At 45.2% G+C, this 17,116-nt stretch overlaps 1 protein-coding gene across 1 annotated transcript; it reads right to left on the bottom strand.

Annotated features, from left to right (window-relative positions):
• Positions 1-2,455: 2,455 nt before the first annotated feature.
• LOC128848889 (cytochrome b-c1 complex subunit Rieske, mitochondrial) lies at positions 2,456-6,829 on the bottom strand. Its single transcript, XM_054049147.1, has 2 exons — positions 6,538-6,829; positions 2,456-3,225 (listed from the first exon to the last, which is right to left on the bottom strand). Exons 1-2 carry the CDS (start codon positions 6,746-6,748, stop codon positions 2,615-2,617), a joined length of 822 nt encoding a protein of 273 aa, XP_053905122.1. The 5' UTR covers positions 6,749-6,829; the 3' UTR covers positions 2,456-2,614.
• Between the last annotated feature and the right edge of the window lie 10,287 nt (positions 6,830-17,116).

Raw genomic sequence — 17,116 nt, 5'->3', positions numbered from 1 at the left:
TACAACTGTAGGGGGGTGGAGGACTTCAGGTCTGGAGCAATCTCATGAGGGTCGCTGGGTCGTGACAGGCCATCAAGGTTTACAAATGGGTCTTAAACCCAAAAAGGCTTAGAACCACTGATCTAATCTGACCCCCTGCATACCCCAAGCCAGAAAATTTAAAGAGATGAAAACCTTCCATTCAGTAAATCATTCAACTTCCTTGGGGTAAAAGAGTAACAGAAAAGAGGGATTAACTATAACAGGAGACTGTCAACTTGAAACTTGTCAATTCGTAACAGTAGAATTAAAAACATTAGGAGCTAAGTGTCTCTGCATAGTTTTACATCTGCATCCTTTTAATATTTTTCTCCCCCCCATTCTTGTAAGGAGGACTCACTAAACAGAAATTGACTATGACAGGGAAACAATATATAATACACAAATTACTGTCAAATGTACAAAGTAAAGAAATTGTGAATAGACATTTTTCTTTTATCTTTATTACAGGATTCTAATCTATATTTGTAAAAAAAATGTAGTTAATATTACATAGAAGCGTGATTTAAATTGACAGTGCCCCTAAAAAAAAGTAGCAGGTGAAACTGGTTTATATATGACTTTTGTATGGCAGGACTTTGCATGCTTGCAAAGTGGTCTAGGATTTTATACATGCACAGACACGACAGAACTTGTTAAAATATTCAGTGTTTTTGAAGGATCATATAGCTTGTTATAATTGTGATGAATGTTTAAAACAAGAGAATCTATGCGGATTTTAACTATTCTTTAATAGGCTAGCTCAGGGGTTGGCAACGTTCGGCACACGGCTCGCCAGGGTAAGCATCCTAGCGGGCCGGGCCAGTTTATTTACCTGCTGACGCGGCAGTTTCGGCCGATTGCGGCCCCCACTGGCCGTGGTTCACCGTCCCGGGCCAATGGGGACGGCGGGAAGCTGCGCGGGCCGAGGGATGTGCTGGCCGCGGCTTCCCGCTGCCCCCATTGGCCCGGGACGGCGAACCGCGGCCAGTGGGGGCTGCGATCGGCCGAACCTGCCGCGTCAGCAGGTAAATAAACTGGGCTGGCCTGCTAGGGTGCTTACCCCGATGAGCCGCATGCCTAACATTGCCGATCACAAGTCTTATGAATATGGTGATTTACCTAGCTCAGAGGGGAGTTATGGATTAGCAAGTGTTCATAAAGTAGCCTTACCCCCCCCTTTTCCCTCAGTGTAAATGTAAGTTGAAGATAACACCAAGTTATTGCTAGTAAACTTAAACAAGTAATTTGTTTTCAACTGTCAAGGAAAATCCAAGCAAATATGCTTGTGTATATGTAAATTAGGCACACTCAGGTTCCTGGCATGCTGCCAGTGCAGGCTTTTGGCATCAAGTGAACCTAGCTAGATTCTGTGAATATCCATTATAAAACAAGGTGTTATCACAGAAATGATAACAAACCCTTAATTCTACTAATATGTGCCCATATTGCTGTAATACACAACTCGTCTTGCTTTGTATCCCCCAAAGCCAGCTGAAGTGCAGCAGAGAATGACAAGAAATAGTGACCGGATTAAAAACTGGATGCCATTTAGGAATGTTCGTTATTAAAAAACGTAAAATTAATAGAATGGGCTCCATGCAGTGTAGGTAGAGGAAGCAGTAGTGTGTTTTTAAAACACCAGCTTAGAGGTATTCAGCTTAACGCCAGACTAATGTTGCAAACTGAAGTAAATGTTTTATGTTAACACTTTATGGTTTCACAGAGGTTGAAAGGAGTTGCAGAATTTAACGGCTGTTATGAGGTTACACAAGTCAAACATGGAAGAATTAGGCTACTCAGATATGGCAGTCTGTTCTTAAAACCACAAGAGCCAGAAGCATAGATTTCCAGTGTTCCTATATGTATATAAAACCCACCACTGGAAACAGCATCTCCTTTTGTGGCAATGTTAAAATGAGGACACTTTCAGATTTAAGCGACAGACTAACCCTTCCAAAATACACATGTTTTAAAAAGGAAAGGATTATGGCGCTCTCTCTCACATTATAATAATGATTCATCTAACTTTATAGACTGATAAATTGTGTGAAAGCACAAATATAAATATTAGCAATCCTAAAGCATGAATGCTTCCTGGTCAGACTTTGCCTTTGATGCCTTGATAACATGTCTGTAACTATGAGTAGGGATTTTTTTTTTTTAAGTTTGCCTCTTAAAGATTAGTCTTTATCTGTTCCCTAAAACAATTGAGTTGTTCCCAGGTCAGATTTTCCTCTTATAGTATGCAAGGGTTTTCTGGAGAGTGGCTAGGGATAAGTATGGAAAATTCTGACTTAAGTTTTCTGTTCCAATGCTACATCACTCCATACATATTACAGGGCATCCATAACTTTTTTATTAGGTACCGCCATCAGATTTCTTCAGTAATTAGACACTAACAGCATTTTATAACAGCAAGTAAATGACAGATCACTCAGTTTGATTCTTTATTGGGAAGCATTTAGCATACTTCGTATGAGTGACTTTAGACAGTTAGGTACATTTTTAGGATCATTTAGTTTTATACCACACCAGAATATTAACCCTTTTTCACAATGTTCATACAGCAAAAGATGAGCAAATGTCCAGCTATTTAACCAACAATAACTAAGTCATCAGAAGCAAATTCATAATATGGAACCTCAAGGTTGGCTGGAGCAGGACCTTTTCTAATTCTGCCAGATGCATCATAGTGCGACCCATGGCAAGGACAATAATAACCACCAAAATCTCCAGCATTTGCAATGGGTACACAACCAAGATGAGTACAGACACCTACCAGTATAACCCATTCTGGTTTTTTTACTCTGTCTAAATCATGCTGTGGATCTCTTAGTTCAGTCAATGGTACTTCAGCTTCCTGATTAATCTCCTTCTGGGTTCTGTGACGCACAAAAAGGGGTTTCCCTCTCCACTTGAAAGCCATATTCTTGCCTTCTGGAATTTCAGACAACTTGATCTCAATTTTTGACATTGCCAACACATCAGCAGAAGCACTCATGCTGGAAACAAACTGGGTGACAATATTCTTAGCAGCATATGCAGAGGCTACACATGTTGTTGCGGTCAGAAGATAGGAAAACCCTTTTCTAGCATCGCTGCTATCTTGAGAAGATTTTGTTTTATCTAACACATCTGGGCGACGGTAGTCAGAGAAGTCAGGTACTGTGACATCATTGTGGATGTACCGAACGCTAGCTGGAGCTGCAACAAAAAGGTAAATACTATTAATTGCAAGCATCTTCATAATAAAAACCTAGTACAATATTGACTATGAAGCTTTTTTGTTGTGTTTCCAGGAATTCAAGGTGAAATTGGAAAGAGGTCCATAATACTTTCTGTAAACAGTAAATCTGATAACTGCATATTGTTAGAAAGTAATAGTTACCACCCTGTTGTGGTAGTATAAAACCATTTGGGAAACTTAACCAGTTTCTACATGTGACCTCCACCACCCCCACCAATATCTGACACTATAAGCCAAGTCTGTCTAAAAAGAAAAATTCCAGATTGTATTATATTCACAACTGGGCTATGTAATGATTTAAAGGCACAACTTAAAATACAGCAATGTTAAAGGACATTTTAAAATTCTATAACCTCTTAAAAGCTTGAAATCTGTTTCCTTGCCAAATCTTCCCTTCCATACTTTTCTCACTGAAAGACTGCTTATGAGTGATGGCTTACCCTAAATTTAAAACTTTAAAATCTTTTTTTTTTTTTTTGGAGACAGTAGTAGGTTAAATGGTGGCCTATTATACATGTTAACGTTCTACACTGAACCTAAAGAATACCATGGGCAGCAGGGAGGGAAGACTAAGAAATTCTTAAAGTGAGATTTTTTCCATTTTAAAGCTCCCCAGAAACACTGGGATTAAGAAACATGGATTTAAAAAAGCATTTAGGCCGTGAACCAGCAAATATTTATACATGTACTTTACTCTGACTTCAATGGAACCTCTCAAGAGTGTGTAAAGATAAGCATGCATGTGTTTGCTGGATTACTGCACACATTTAAGACGTTTCCCTAAGGTCTTGTATTCATATTCCAGTGCCAAATTTTACTGGTTGGATTCCCAGTTTCACAATTATGCCAAAATGGTCCACTGGGTCAGGACTAATGCAAACATATATGGTAGTTTTTTCAGAAAAGGTGAATGCTATTTGTCTTAACAAAAACTGATACTCAGTTACAGAATAAAGTAAGTATCAATTTAAAGACCGAAAACACTACCTGCCGATATTCTGTTGTGTACTGAGATATTTAGCCTTACACTGCATGTTTCATTTTTTTCTAGAAATTCCCATCAATTACACAGCAAGTTAACAGACGAGTCCCCTCAAAGGATTTATAAGAACAGACATTATGTGCAAAGGAAATCATCATGCAGGGACTGCACCAAGATAAAACTAATGGAGACTATAAAGTGCATCTATTTACAAGGAACTTTGCAAAAAGCTGCCATTTTCTCTGTCTTTAATTGCAGAGAAATTAAGCAGTGATTTTTAAAATTCGATGATAGCAAGTATTATTCATTTACTTTTCTGTTTAACTCTTGATCTTAGAGTTTACACCCCGTAAGGATGTAATGATGCAACACAGTTTTAAGCTTAAAAATGTTGTGTTCTCCTTTCAATGGAGAAGTGCTATTTAGTATTAACCCTCATGTATAGTGTTGAGTATAAACTGTTTCCTATTACTTGCACTGCAAGTATGTCAGATTAATGACAGGATGTGCATTTTATAGCAGAATGTCAGCCTCAAATATTTGTGTAATTGTAATCACTACAAAAGCATCTTTCCACAAGGAATAGTAGTTTCCAACATCTGTGTAAACTGTGAGACCACACAGTGAAAGCTATTACTACATGCCACTGAATTGGGAGATTTTGATGACTTCTGTACAATGTAGCAGCACTCAAGCCAGTTTGTATTAAGGATTTTAAAGTGGGGTTCTTATGCTGGAATGTGACTCTGAAAATTGTAATGTAGAGTTCTATGGTTGTATCTCAATTACGTCAGATAAAGGCCAAAATTTTCAGAAGCAGCTGCTAATTCTAAGTGCAATTTCTGGTCTCAAAAACTGAGGCTGAGGTTGATTTGCACCCAAGATGAGATGCAGGTACTCTGCTCCTCTGAAAATCAAGCCAAAACAATCTCAAGTTTGTCACTCAGAACTTGAGACTCTCCCTCCCCCAACACACACATGCAGCGGCCACTTTAAGTGCAGCTGCAACTGTTCCATTTACAATAAAAATGTTATTAACTAAATCAAGCAAAGGCAATCTGGAAGCTGAGAGAAACCATTCTGTCCATTTTGTGCAGGCTTATACCCTCATTGCCTTGCCTTCCCTAGAAACTAGGTTAATGCTTGGACCTTGAGAAACGTCCTCAACCTGATGTTAAACCAGACTTGAGTCAATGTAGACAAGGCCAAGTGGCATTTAACATGTCAGCTGGTCAATACTTGTGCACACCTACTGTCTCCATATTTATGCACTAACATGTGTAAGCCCATTTTTTTTTGATATAGGAAAATGGAATTAATACGTTCAGTTTTAAAAACTGGAACATGGATAGTGTTATTGGAAAAGGGGTTATACTGAAGTTTTGAATGGAGAGCTGACTTTGCTAAGTTTGAAAATTAAGTCCTGTAAAGTCATCCACTATACAAACATTCTAACAACAGGAACTACTCGGTCAGTACCATTGCACATACAATTGCAAAACACTGCATGAATTGGACAACAGTGAGGCTGATGGCATGAGTCTCCTTGCAAGATTAAAACTGTTGTTTTTGTAACTATAAAGAACCCCCTCACTTTTGGTCTCAGATGTAGTCCTTCACTTGTAGTTAACACAATTAAGTACCATTAACATGTACATGCAGTGTTTTCTGTTCTCTCCCTATTCTGGAGCCGTGAAGTGAAATCCTGCCCGGAGTACCTACCAAGGAGTCAAGCACAAACTCTTGTCTAAAATCACTGCTTGTGATCACGCAGTTTGCACTGAATTAGACTCAATTACTTCCTCAAGTATGTAAAACACTCAAACTGTTCACGTTTCCCAGTCTCCCTCAGTCCCGCACACGGGAGATTTACAGCACCCCTGCACCTGATCCTATGGGGGCTGAAAAGATTTCCTCCGCTGGGGATGGACCCACACACTTCCGGGGGGCAGATCAGAGTCAGTAACTCACAGCTGAGCTGCATGAGAAGTGCAGCCCCAGTCTCCAAGGTCACCCCAAGGCCTAGCCACCCCTGACGTGCGGATGCAGAGGGGCCAGACGCAGGCCTGGCCCATTCCCCTCGCACAGTGCCCTGAGGCTGGGGGCCGCTGGTGGTGCGAGTCTCCTCCCGGGCTGGCTCCCTCCCGCCCCCCTGCGCCGCAGTGACCCGAGCGCTGCTCCCCATGGCAACAAGGCCCACAGGCCCCAGCAACACACCCGACGCTGCGGCTCCCCCAGGCCCATCTCCGCGCCCCGTCCCCAGGCTGCCCCCACCCCTGTCCCGCACCGTTGAGGCTGGCGGTGGCGACGAGGCCTCCGCGGGGCGCCCGGCCGCTCAGCGATTCCCGGCACAGCACCGGCCGCTTCGGGTCCAGCGGCAGCTTCTCGGCCTGCAGCACCAGCCCCGGCACCAGCGGCTTCAGCGGGCCCGGCACGGCGTGCGCCGCGGCCGACAGGTACGGAGCCAAGGGGCCGGCACGGGCGGCCACGGACAACATGGCGGCGACTGTGTCTCGAGCGGATCACCTCAGTCACTCCCGGGCGCAACCTCCCGGTGGCCGTGGCGCCGCGCGGACGCCGTGCCCCGCCTCCTGCACGTACGTACGTGCACACGCCCCGCCCCCTCGGCGGGGGGCGTCACCCAGGCATCCGGCTCGGTGCGCAGGCCCGGCTCTGTCCCCCGCCCTCCAGCCTTGGGTTCTGCTGCGTAGCGGCCCTACGTAGGCTCCATGCCACGCTGTGTCACCTTGGGCACTGCCCGTGCAGCGCGGTGATGTCATTCAGAACCCCACTGCGTGCCAGTGACATCATGCCACGTAATGCATGAGGTCACATGGGGGCCTTATAAAAATGAGAGAGTGGGCCAAAAATGACATGTCACCTCCGCATGCCAGAATCACAGAAATGTAGGGTTGGCAGGGCCCCCCATGGGTCATCTAGTCCATTGGTTCTCAACCAGGGGTCCAGGGCCCACCGGGGGGGCTGCCAGCAGGTTTCAGGGGGTCTGCCAAGCAGGGCTGGCATTAGACTTCTTGGGGCCAAAGGCAGAAAGTCAAAGCCCCACCACCTGGGGCTGAAGCCTGGTGACCCAGACCCTGCCACCCGTGGCTGAAGCCAGAGCCTGAGCAACTTTAGCTTTGCAGGGTCCCCTGTGGTATGGGGCCCTGGGGACTGCCCTGCTTGTTACCCCCTGCAGCTGGCTCTGGCTCTTATATCCAGAAAAATAGTAGTTGTGGGCCCTGAAGTTTTTATTGCATGTTGTGGGGCCTCAGAAAGAAAAACCCCTCATCTAATCCATCTCATCTGGCAAAATTAAGTATACCTGCTTAGAATGTGTATGTTGTATCATAACATTGTGCCTTATATAAATGGCATATTATGCCCTACTGACAAACTCACATGAAACTATCATCCCAGGTACCAAAACACCCTAATTCTGCAACACAGATATTGAAGTACCAAACTGCTTCAGATAAACACCATCATAGATTCATAGATTCATAGATTATAGGACTGGAAGGGACCTCGAGAGGTCATCGAGTCCAGTCCCCTGCCCGCATGGCAGGACCAAATACTGCCTAGACCATCCCTAATAGACATTTATCTAACCTACTCTTAAATATCTCCAGAGACGGAGATTCCACAACCTCCCTAGGCAATTTGTTCCAGTGTTTAACCACCCTGACAGTTAGGAACTTTTTCCTAATGTCCAATCTAGACCTCCCTTGCTGCAGTTTAAACCCATTGTTTCTGGTTCTATCCTTAGAGGCTAAGGTGAACAAGTTCTCTCCCTCCTCCTTATGACACCCTTTTATATACCTGAAAACTGCTATCATGTCCCCTCTCAGTCTTCTCTTTTCCAAACTAAACAAACCCAATTCTTTCAGCCTTCCTTCATAGGTCATGTTCTCAAGACCTTTAATCATTCTTGTTGCTCTTCTTTGGACCCTTTCCAGTTTCTCCACATCTTTTTTAAAATGCGGCGCCCAGAACTGGACACAATACTCCAGCTGAGGCCTAACCAGAGCAGAGTAGAGCGGAAGAATGACTTCTCGTGTCTTGCTCACAACACACCTGTTAATGCATCCCAGAATCATGTTTGCTTTTTTTGCAACAGCATCACACTGTTGACTCATATTTAGCTTGTGGTCCACTATAACCCCTAGATCCCTTTCTGCCGTACTCCTTCCTAGACAGTCTTTTCCCATTCTGTATGTGTGAAATTGATTTTTCCTTCCTAAGTGGAGCACTTTGCATTTGTCTTTGTTAAACTTCATCCTGTTTAACTCAGACCATTTCTCCAATTTGTCCAGATCATTTTGAATTATGACCCTGTCCTCCAAAGTAGTTGCAATCCCTCCCAGTTTGGTATCATCCGCAAACTTAATAAGCGTACTTTCTATGCCAATATCTAAGTCGTTGATGAAGATATTGAACAGAGCCGGTCCCAAAACAGACCCCTGCGGTACCCCACTCGTTACGCCTTTCCAGCAGGATTGGGAACCATTAATAACAACTCTCTGAGTACGATTATCCAGCCAGTTATGCACCCACCTTATAGTAGCCCCATCTAATTTGTATTTGCCTAGTTTATCGATAAGAATATCATGCGAGACCGTATCAAATGCCTTACTAAAGTCTAGGTATACCACATCCACCGCTTCACCCTTATCCACAAGGCTCGTTATCCTATCAAAGAAAGCTATCAGATTGGTTTGACATGATTTGTTCTTCACAAATCCATGCTGGCTATTCCCTATCACCTTACCACCTTCCAAGTGTTGGCAGATGATTTCCTTAATTACTTGCTCCATTATCTTCCCTGGCACAGAAGTTAAACTAACTGGTCTGTAGTTACCTGGGTTGTTTTTATTTCCCTTTTTATAGATGGGCACTATATTTGCCCTTTTCCAGTCTTCTGGAATCTCTCCCGTCTCCCATGACTTTCCAAAGATAATAGCTAGAGGCTCAGATACCTCCTCTATTAGCTCCTTGAGTATTCTAGGATGCATTTCATCAGGCCCGGGTGACTTGCAGGCATCTAACTTTTCTAAGTGATGTTTAACTTGTTCTTTTTTTATTTTATCCGCTAAACCTACCCCCTTCCCATTAGCATTCACTATGTTAGGCATTCCTTCAGACTTCTCGGTGAAGACCGAAACAAAGAAGTCATTAAGCATCTCTGCCATTTCCAAGTTTCCTGTTACTGTTTCTCCCTCTTCACTAAGCAGTGGGCCTACCCTGTCTTTGGTCTTCCTCTTGCTTCTAATGTATTGATAAAAAGTCTTCTTGTTTCCTTTTATTCCCGTAGCTAGTTTGAGCTCATTTTGTGCCTTTGCCTTTCTAATCTTGCCCCTGCATTCCTGTGTTGTTTGCCTATATTCATCCTTTGTAATCTGTCCTAGTTTCCATTTTTTATATGACTCCTTTTTATTTTTTAGATCGTGCAAGATCTCGTGGTTAAGCCAAGGTGGTCTTTTGCCACATTTTCTATCTTTCCTAACCAGCGGAATAGCTTGCTTTTGGGCCCTTAATAGTGTCCCTTTGAAAAACTGCCAACTCTCCTCAGTTGTTTTTCCCCTCAGTCTTGATTCCCATGGGACCTTACCTATCAGCTCTCTGAGCTTCCCAAAATCTGCCTTCCTGAAATCCATTGTCTCTATTTTGCTGTTCTCCCTTCTACCCTTCCTTAGAATTGCAAAGTCTATGATTTCATGATCACTTTCACCCAGGCTGCCTTCTACTTTCACATTCTCAACGAGTTCCTCCCTATTTGTTAAAATCAAGTCTAGAACAGCTTCCCCCCTAGTAGCTTTTTCAACCTTCTGAAATAAAAAGTTGTCTCCAATGCAGTCCAAGAATTTGTTGGATAGTCTGTTCCCCGCTGTGTTATTTTCCCAACATATATCCGGATAGTTGAAGTCCCCCATCACCACCAAATCTTGGGCTTTGGATGATTTTGTTAGTTGCTTGAAAAAAGCCTCATCCACCTCTTCCACCTGGTTAGGTGGCCTGTAGTAGACGCCTAGCATAACATCTCCCTTGTTTTTTGCCCCTTTAAGCCTAACCCAGAGACTCTCAACACTTCCGTCTCCTATGTCCATCTCTACCTCAGTCCAAGTGTGTACATTTTTAATATATAAGGCAACACCTCCTCCCTTTTTCCCCTGTCTATCCTTCCTGAGCAAGCTGTACCCATCCACAGGAAGGATAGACAGGGGAAAAAGGGAGGAGGTGCCTCAGATCAGTGCAAAATGCCATCACAGCACAGAATCATCAGGTCATATTGAAATGCTGTCATATAGCAACAACATGTCATAATGTCACAGCCCAAGTCACTGTCTTGCCATTACAGCTTGTAAAAGATGAGAGCACTGTCACATCATAGACCTGTGATCATGTTTGCCAGTAGGTCATCATAGTCATAACAACTTTGATCTGTTGCTACACAGTGTCATTATGTTACATCAGATTGCTATTTAAGCAGATCCAAAATTGCAATCACATAAACATGTCACATGAAAACACTATCCTGTCACTCCAAAACATCATCACATCAGCCCTGCCTCGGCATGATGATAGTTCACTGTTGTGTTTTTGGAATGCTCTCTTTGATTCTATCTGATCTTTAGACATTTATATTACACTCATGGTCCTGGTAGCAAGCCACAACCTACAAATACTTACATATGTGCTTAACTTTATTACCATACTCAGGGTCAGCCCTAAAGTTCTGTGCGGGCAGACACTGGCAACTGTACAACTAAATCATATAGATAATACAATATGAGGAACAAGGACATATACAACTTTTTTATTTGGGGAGGTGTGGCGGGACAATGCCCTCACACTGACAGGCGACTAATGAGCTCCTCTGGGCCTTTTCAAGGAGACACAGCTGCAAGATTTGTTCTGCCTGGAGGGAGGAGGAGTTTAAAAGGGAAAACCTGCCATGTCCTGGGGTGATGAATAGGTAGTTGAGACAGGCCTGGGAAGAAGGAGCTTGCAATCAAGTCTCACAGGACCTGAGCTACAGGCCACTGGAGTTGGAGCATGTGTCTAAAGGGCTACCACAGGAAGACTGCCTGAGTTTCAGGTCAGATTTGTTTCTTTTTGATTTCCCATAGATTTTCCTTTTCCATAGAGGAGAGGATGTGTCTCTTCTTTACTCCAAGTGCAGTGGACCTGAAGTGGAGGCTGGAGGGGACTCCTAATCCCCCAGGGTGCTAGAGTTTATATTTAAAAAAAAAAAAAGTCTGTTGACTATTCTTTACACTATTCTCTTATTATAGCAGGGGCAATCCCCCTGATAATTCAGTTTATCCTCATCAGCCCAAGAGGGGTACAGTCCTCAGATGGTCTTGGTTGTTTGAAGTTCCTCTCGTTGCCCTGAGGGATTAGCTGGTATCTGGTAGTGCGACTGGGTTAAAGGTCTCTACTGCACAAGTTCTAGCTCATTTCTTTCCTGGCAGGGAAATGGCTTAGCAAACACAATTTCTTCTTCTTGCGAAGGGCACCTTTCTGTGCCTCAGTGAGGCTCGTCACCAGTCTATGCTTCTCCTACTCTTTCTGTAGGCAAGCTGGCTGTTTGCCTCTTGCAAAGGCTACTATCCTTTTTCTCCTCCTGTGCATGAGGACTCTGATCTCCTCTCCCTAAGGAGACCTGCTATCAGTCCAGCCAGCTACAACTCCTCAGGATCAGACTGCCCAGAGCATCATGACTGGTTCTTCCATAGGTCATAGAGCTTAGGAAGCCACCCAGGCCACTTTTAAGTAAGTAAATGAAAATTAGATTTGCCACCTGTCTGGTGGATTTTTCTACTCTTGTGGTTGTCAGTCCAAAGATGTAATTTGCAGGGGGGTTTCATGGTGTGCATGTGTGGTCACGTGTATTGAATGTGTAACTAGCAATGCATGTGTCATGGCTGGCACACAGGCCCCATTGTGCATTCACAGCATGCAGTGTTCTGGGCTCTCGCCTGCTGAAACCACAGTGACTCCTTTCAGCACTGGGGACCAACTGAGAAGAACAGACTGGTCACCCAAGGGCAAGGCTTGCTAGCAAGGAGGAGTAAGATAAGGAGCGGGGTTGGGGTGGCAGGGGCTCTTGAGAGGGTAAGGTAGGGGAGTCCCTGGAGAGAGATGCCTGGGAGATCGTGGCTGTAGGGGCCAGAGGGGGCAAAGTTGCTGTTGGAGGGTGGAGGAGAGCCATAGCGGGGAGGAGAATGGCCAGATGTGTTTAGGGTAAACCTATGGCCTTCCCGCTTTAAATGGCACTCCACAGCCCCTGGGCGCTTCTCTTTTCTTCCCCTCCTGCACAAGTTCCATGTGGCCTTCTTGCAAAGGGAGGGGGAAGCTAGACATTATGGAGCTTGTGATCCTTTGGCTATGCTTTTGGAGATTCTGGCACGCCAGCATGATGAGACCAGCGTCTAAGGCAGGGGCGGGCAAACTGTTTGGCCTGAGGGCCACATCGGGTTTCTGAAATTGTATGGAGGGCTGGTCAGGGGAGGCTGTGCCTCCTGAAACAGGCAGTGTGGCCTGGCCTCCGCCCCCCCTGCTTCTCACCCCTGACAGCCTCCCTCCCCCCGCTTGGGATGCCTGCCCCATCCAACCCCCCCCCAGTTCCCTGTCCCCTGATTGCCCCCCCCTGGGACTCCTGCCCCATCCACCCCTCACCTGCTCCCTGTCCCCTGACCACCGCCGGACCCTCCAACCCCTCCTCTCATTCCTGACTGCCCCCCCTGCCCCATCCAACCAGCCCTTCTCCCTTTTCCCTGACTGCCCCCAGAACCCCTGCCCCTGACTGACTCCCGCCGCCCCATCCAACCACCCCTCTCCTTCCTGACTGCCCCCCTGGGAGCCATGCCCCCATTCAACCCCACTGTTTCCCACCCTCTATCCACACCTCTGCCCCCTGACCACTACCCTAAACTCCCCTGCCCTCTATCCAACCCCCCCCCTGCTCCCTGCCCCCTTACTGTGCTGCCTGGAGCACCGGTGGCTGGCGGTGCTACAGCCATGCCGCCCAGAGCACCAGGACAGGCAGCCGCACCGCCCAGCTGGAGCCAGCACAGAGCACCGGGTCAGGCTGCGTCTCTGCAGCTGCGTTGCCTGGTAAGAGCTCGCAGCCCCACCACCCAGAGCATTGCGCCGGCAGCGCAGTGAGTTGAGGCTGCGGGGGAGGGAGAACAGCAGGGGAGGAGCCTGGGGCTAGCCTTCTGGGCCAGGAGCTCAGAGGCTGGGCAGGAGGGTCCCATGGGCCGGATGTGGCTTGCGGGCTGTAGTTTGCCCACCTCTGGCCAAAGGCCTTCCAGCTTCTATCTTATTTGTAGTCCTTGTCAGAGTCTCTGGGTGAGAGAGAAACCCAGGGGGTTACATAAGCAAAACATACAGGAAGATAATTAGGGTGGCTCAAAGAAAAGAGACTATGAGTTAGTTGAAGAGTTTACATATGGAAATGGGGAACTGGTGTTATAAGAACAGTGCATAAGATGCCTATGTGTTAATGAATCTGGAGCAGTTCTACAAACTACTGACCTGAACTCTTGGTTAATAGATCGAGACCCAAGGGATGTGTGCATGGAGGGAAAATGGACTGATGCTTTTGCTGACAGCTGGTCTGGACGTGAGAGAAGGCACAGAGGGGAGTGGCCCATGCATGGGACGCAGGAGGAGGGGGGGATGTTCTGCATAGAGGCGAAGTAGGTAAACCCAAGGGAGCGGGAGCAGCAGCACCAAGCTGACCACAAAAGAAAGATTTCAAGGAGCTGAGGTACGGCACCTGTCAGGGGTGGGGCACAAATATTCAAACTGCTTGGTGAACATATGCCAAGGAGCTGGCTGTGCCTCACAGCAGATTAACTTTGTGGCAGCCGGGCCAGAGTGGAACGAGGGCGCTGTGCCACAGGTGCAGCAGGTTAACCATGTGACAGCAAACAGGAGATATAATGTGCATGTGACGGAATTTACACCCCCACCCTTCTGTACATATGTCTTGCGTACCCAGAGAGTCGTGTACAGCCACATCCCCGATGGGACCTTGAGGTTTGAATCAATGGGGAGGCATTTGAAGGGAGTCAGGACATGGGAACTGCACGCACTATAGTCAAACCACATGAGGGGCTGGCAGACAATCAGATGTGGGTGAAGGGCCCTGTGATGAACCGCATTGCCCTGCCAGTGGCCTGAATCATTGTGGACAGCAAAAAGATTCTGAAGTGCTGACTATGGGGATATTTCTTTTGATACATCATTTCCAAATAGAGTAAGGTTAAATCCAGGGGGCTCAGATGCACACACACCTAGGTCAGACCCACAAGCCAATGGGGCAAGATCTATCTACCCTTGCTGGGGAAACGAAGTTAGTGCTGACTGTGTCTGTGCTCCAAACTTCTGCAGGAATTGGGGAAACTGGGGCACGGCTGAACATACTGAGAGTTGAAACCCCTCTGGGAGAAGGGGAAACTGAGGTTAGTAATGAGTGCTGCCCACCAGAAGATGGGGAAAAATCCCAATAAATGTAAAGTGACTGCTTGGGGCGTGATAACATAAGAGGGATGATGGAGGAAGCACAGCTCATCTCTCCTCAAAGTGGGAAGGTGAAGATTTTAGGCTTGGTTTGGGGGCGGGGAGAAGTGGGAAGTTTTTTTTTTTTTTTTTTTTTTTTTACCTCACCCTGGGACAGGGACTGCTGATCTCCCAGAGGCATTGCAGGCTACGACCCTGGTGTTTGCAGGGAGACTGGTTGAAATGGCCCCAAGAAGCTAATCAGAAGTATTTTGGTGATGAGCATAGGGGGTCCCATGAACTCTGCTACCATGTATCCTTCCCATGCAATACTGAGGGAGGAGACTTGTACAATGTGGATGGAAACTGACCTTTATTATGGTATGCTCCTTGAGATGTTTGTGGTTTTTTTTTTTATTATTATTATTTTTATTTAATGAACATATGAGGAAGTAATAGCAGATACTTTGGCTCCAATGGGAGTGCAAGAACTTCCCTACGGAACTTCTTTGACTGTGGGTCCAGCCAAGGTCAAAGGAAGCTCTCTGAAGGAGAGGAGAGACAGAGCATACCCCAAAGAGGAAGCCAAGAAAAGAGAGGTCTAGGAGAAAGAACTTGGAATCCTGAAAAGACACTGACCCAAATCCTGACCAACACTCCAGAGTGGTGAGGAAACTGAGGCAGGGAATGGTGTATCATTTTATTTTGTCTAGATCTGTATATTGTGCTTTTTAAAGTAAAGAGTGATTGATGTTGGAACCTTTTGCAAAACCTGTGTTATGCTTCAGCTATTACATGTCCCTCTGGGGTGAGTATGTTCGTGTCGGAAAGCTATTTATACGTCTGAGAATCTGGTCAATTGTTTTGTACCTGAAACAGCCAACAGCTTTCATCTTTGTTGAGATGAAAATGACCAATGAAACCTTGTGAATGGGGCTGTGATGGGTCATCACCCCCTGGGGTGCAGTCTGGGAACCTCTTTGCCCCCTAACCATACTTCTGGGCCAGTCTCTTTCACGTTGCTCTGCTGGTGATTCAGCCAGCTGCCTTGTTATCACCAACACGCCAGCAGGTGGTGCCACACCCAACTGAGCTACCTGAGTGCTTTACCTAAGCCTCTCAAGGACAGACAGAAGACAACATCCAATTTCCCAGCTCCCCCAGCCTTGCACCCTTGCTGGAGAATAAGCCCAGTATTATACCATCTTGTACTGCGCGTGTATTTGTACAATGCAAGCTCATTACTATAGTTAGCTTTCCTCTTGATGTGGGAAAGATATGCAACAGCCTTTGTTCATAAAGCTGAGATTTTCCCAGATACTTCACTCAAAACAGACTTGTCGAGATAAAACAAGTTTATTAACTAGAAAGATTAAAAATAGATTTTTTTTAAGTGATAGCAAACGGATCAAAGCAGATTACCTAGCAAATAAACAAAAATGCAAACTAAGCCTAACATACTCAGGAGAATTTGTTGTATTTCCTGCTCTTCCTTTGACTTGCTGTGTTACCTTGGACAAGTCACTTCACCTTTCTGTACCTCTTTCTTCTCCACGCTTTGTCCATCTTGCTTATTTAGATTGTTAGCTCTTCAGGACAGAAACTGGCTCTCAGTATGTTTGTACAGTGCCTACTGATGGGGCCTCTAGGCATTACTGTAATACAAATTAGTATGATAACAAAACACATTCCTTACACAAAAAGGAAAAGTCCCATAAACTGGCTCCAAAAATGTGAATATCTCTTTAATGTAGTATTACTGATGTTGTTTTGATCATCCCTTGCATTAGTTTGACTTTTCCAGTAGGAGAAAGGTCAAACAGGATACGATTAGTACCACTCCCAGATCTTTTGCATTCCTCTTGCTCTTGTTGAGTTTATCCAGAGTCCTGCAAACCAGCTGAGCATTATTCACAAGTCCCCAATCATTTCTGGAGTCCTAATTTGAAATTTTTGAAAACAATGCAGTAATTAATGGATTAGAGATGAAATCTATAGAGGCCCACCTGCACTGAGGTCATTGCAAGATTGGGGCCTACCTACCTAACATCTCAATATCATTTTTACATGTTGTATCTTTAAGAATTACTGTATTGATCCTTACAAAAATTTAAATAAAACACGAGGAACATTTCAAAAGGGGACTAAAAAAAAAAATGTAGAGACTTGTGAATAGTTCTGAACTCTTTCAGGACACAGGTTCATGCTAACAAAAGCAGGATGAACCTACAACATCTGAAAGTTAGAAATTTTATCCTGATTGACTTCTCTCATGACACTGTCTGGGGTTATTGAAGAAACATCTCTAAACATTATCTGAAGGAAAAAATTTTTGTTGAGCCAAGTTGTATGTTCTT

The sequence above is a fragment of the Malaclemys terrapin genome, chromosome 14 (assembly GCF_027887155.1).
Source record: "Malaclemys terrapin pileata isolate rMalTer1 chromosome 14, rMalTer1.hap1, whole genome shotgun sequence".
NCBI lineage: Eukaryota > Metazoa > Chordata > Testudines > Emydidae > Malaclemys > Malaclemys terrapin.
The sequence above is the reverse complement of the archived record's forward strand: the minus strand, read 5'-3'. Positions and strand labels throughout refer to the sequence as shown.

Coding starts and splice junctions, on each gene's coding strand:
- LOC128848889 (XM_054049147.1), bottom strand. CDS start 6,748: ATGTTGTCCGTGGCCGCCCGTGCCGGCCCCTTGGCTCCGTACCTGTCG. Junction 3,226..6,537: donor CGCCACCGCCAGCCTCAACG/GTGCGGGACAGG, acceptor TTTTTGTTGCAG/CTCCAGCTAGCGTTCGGTAC.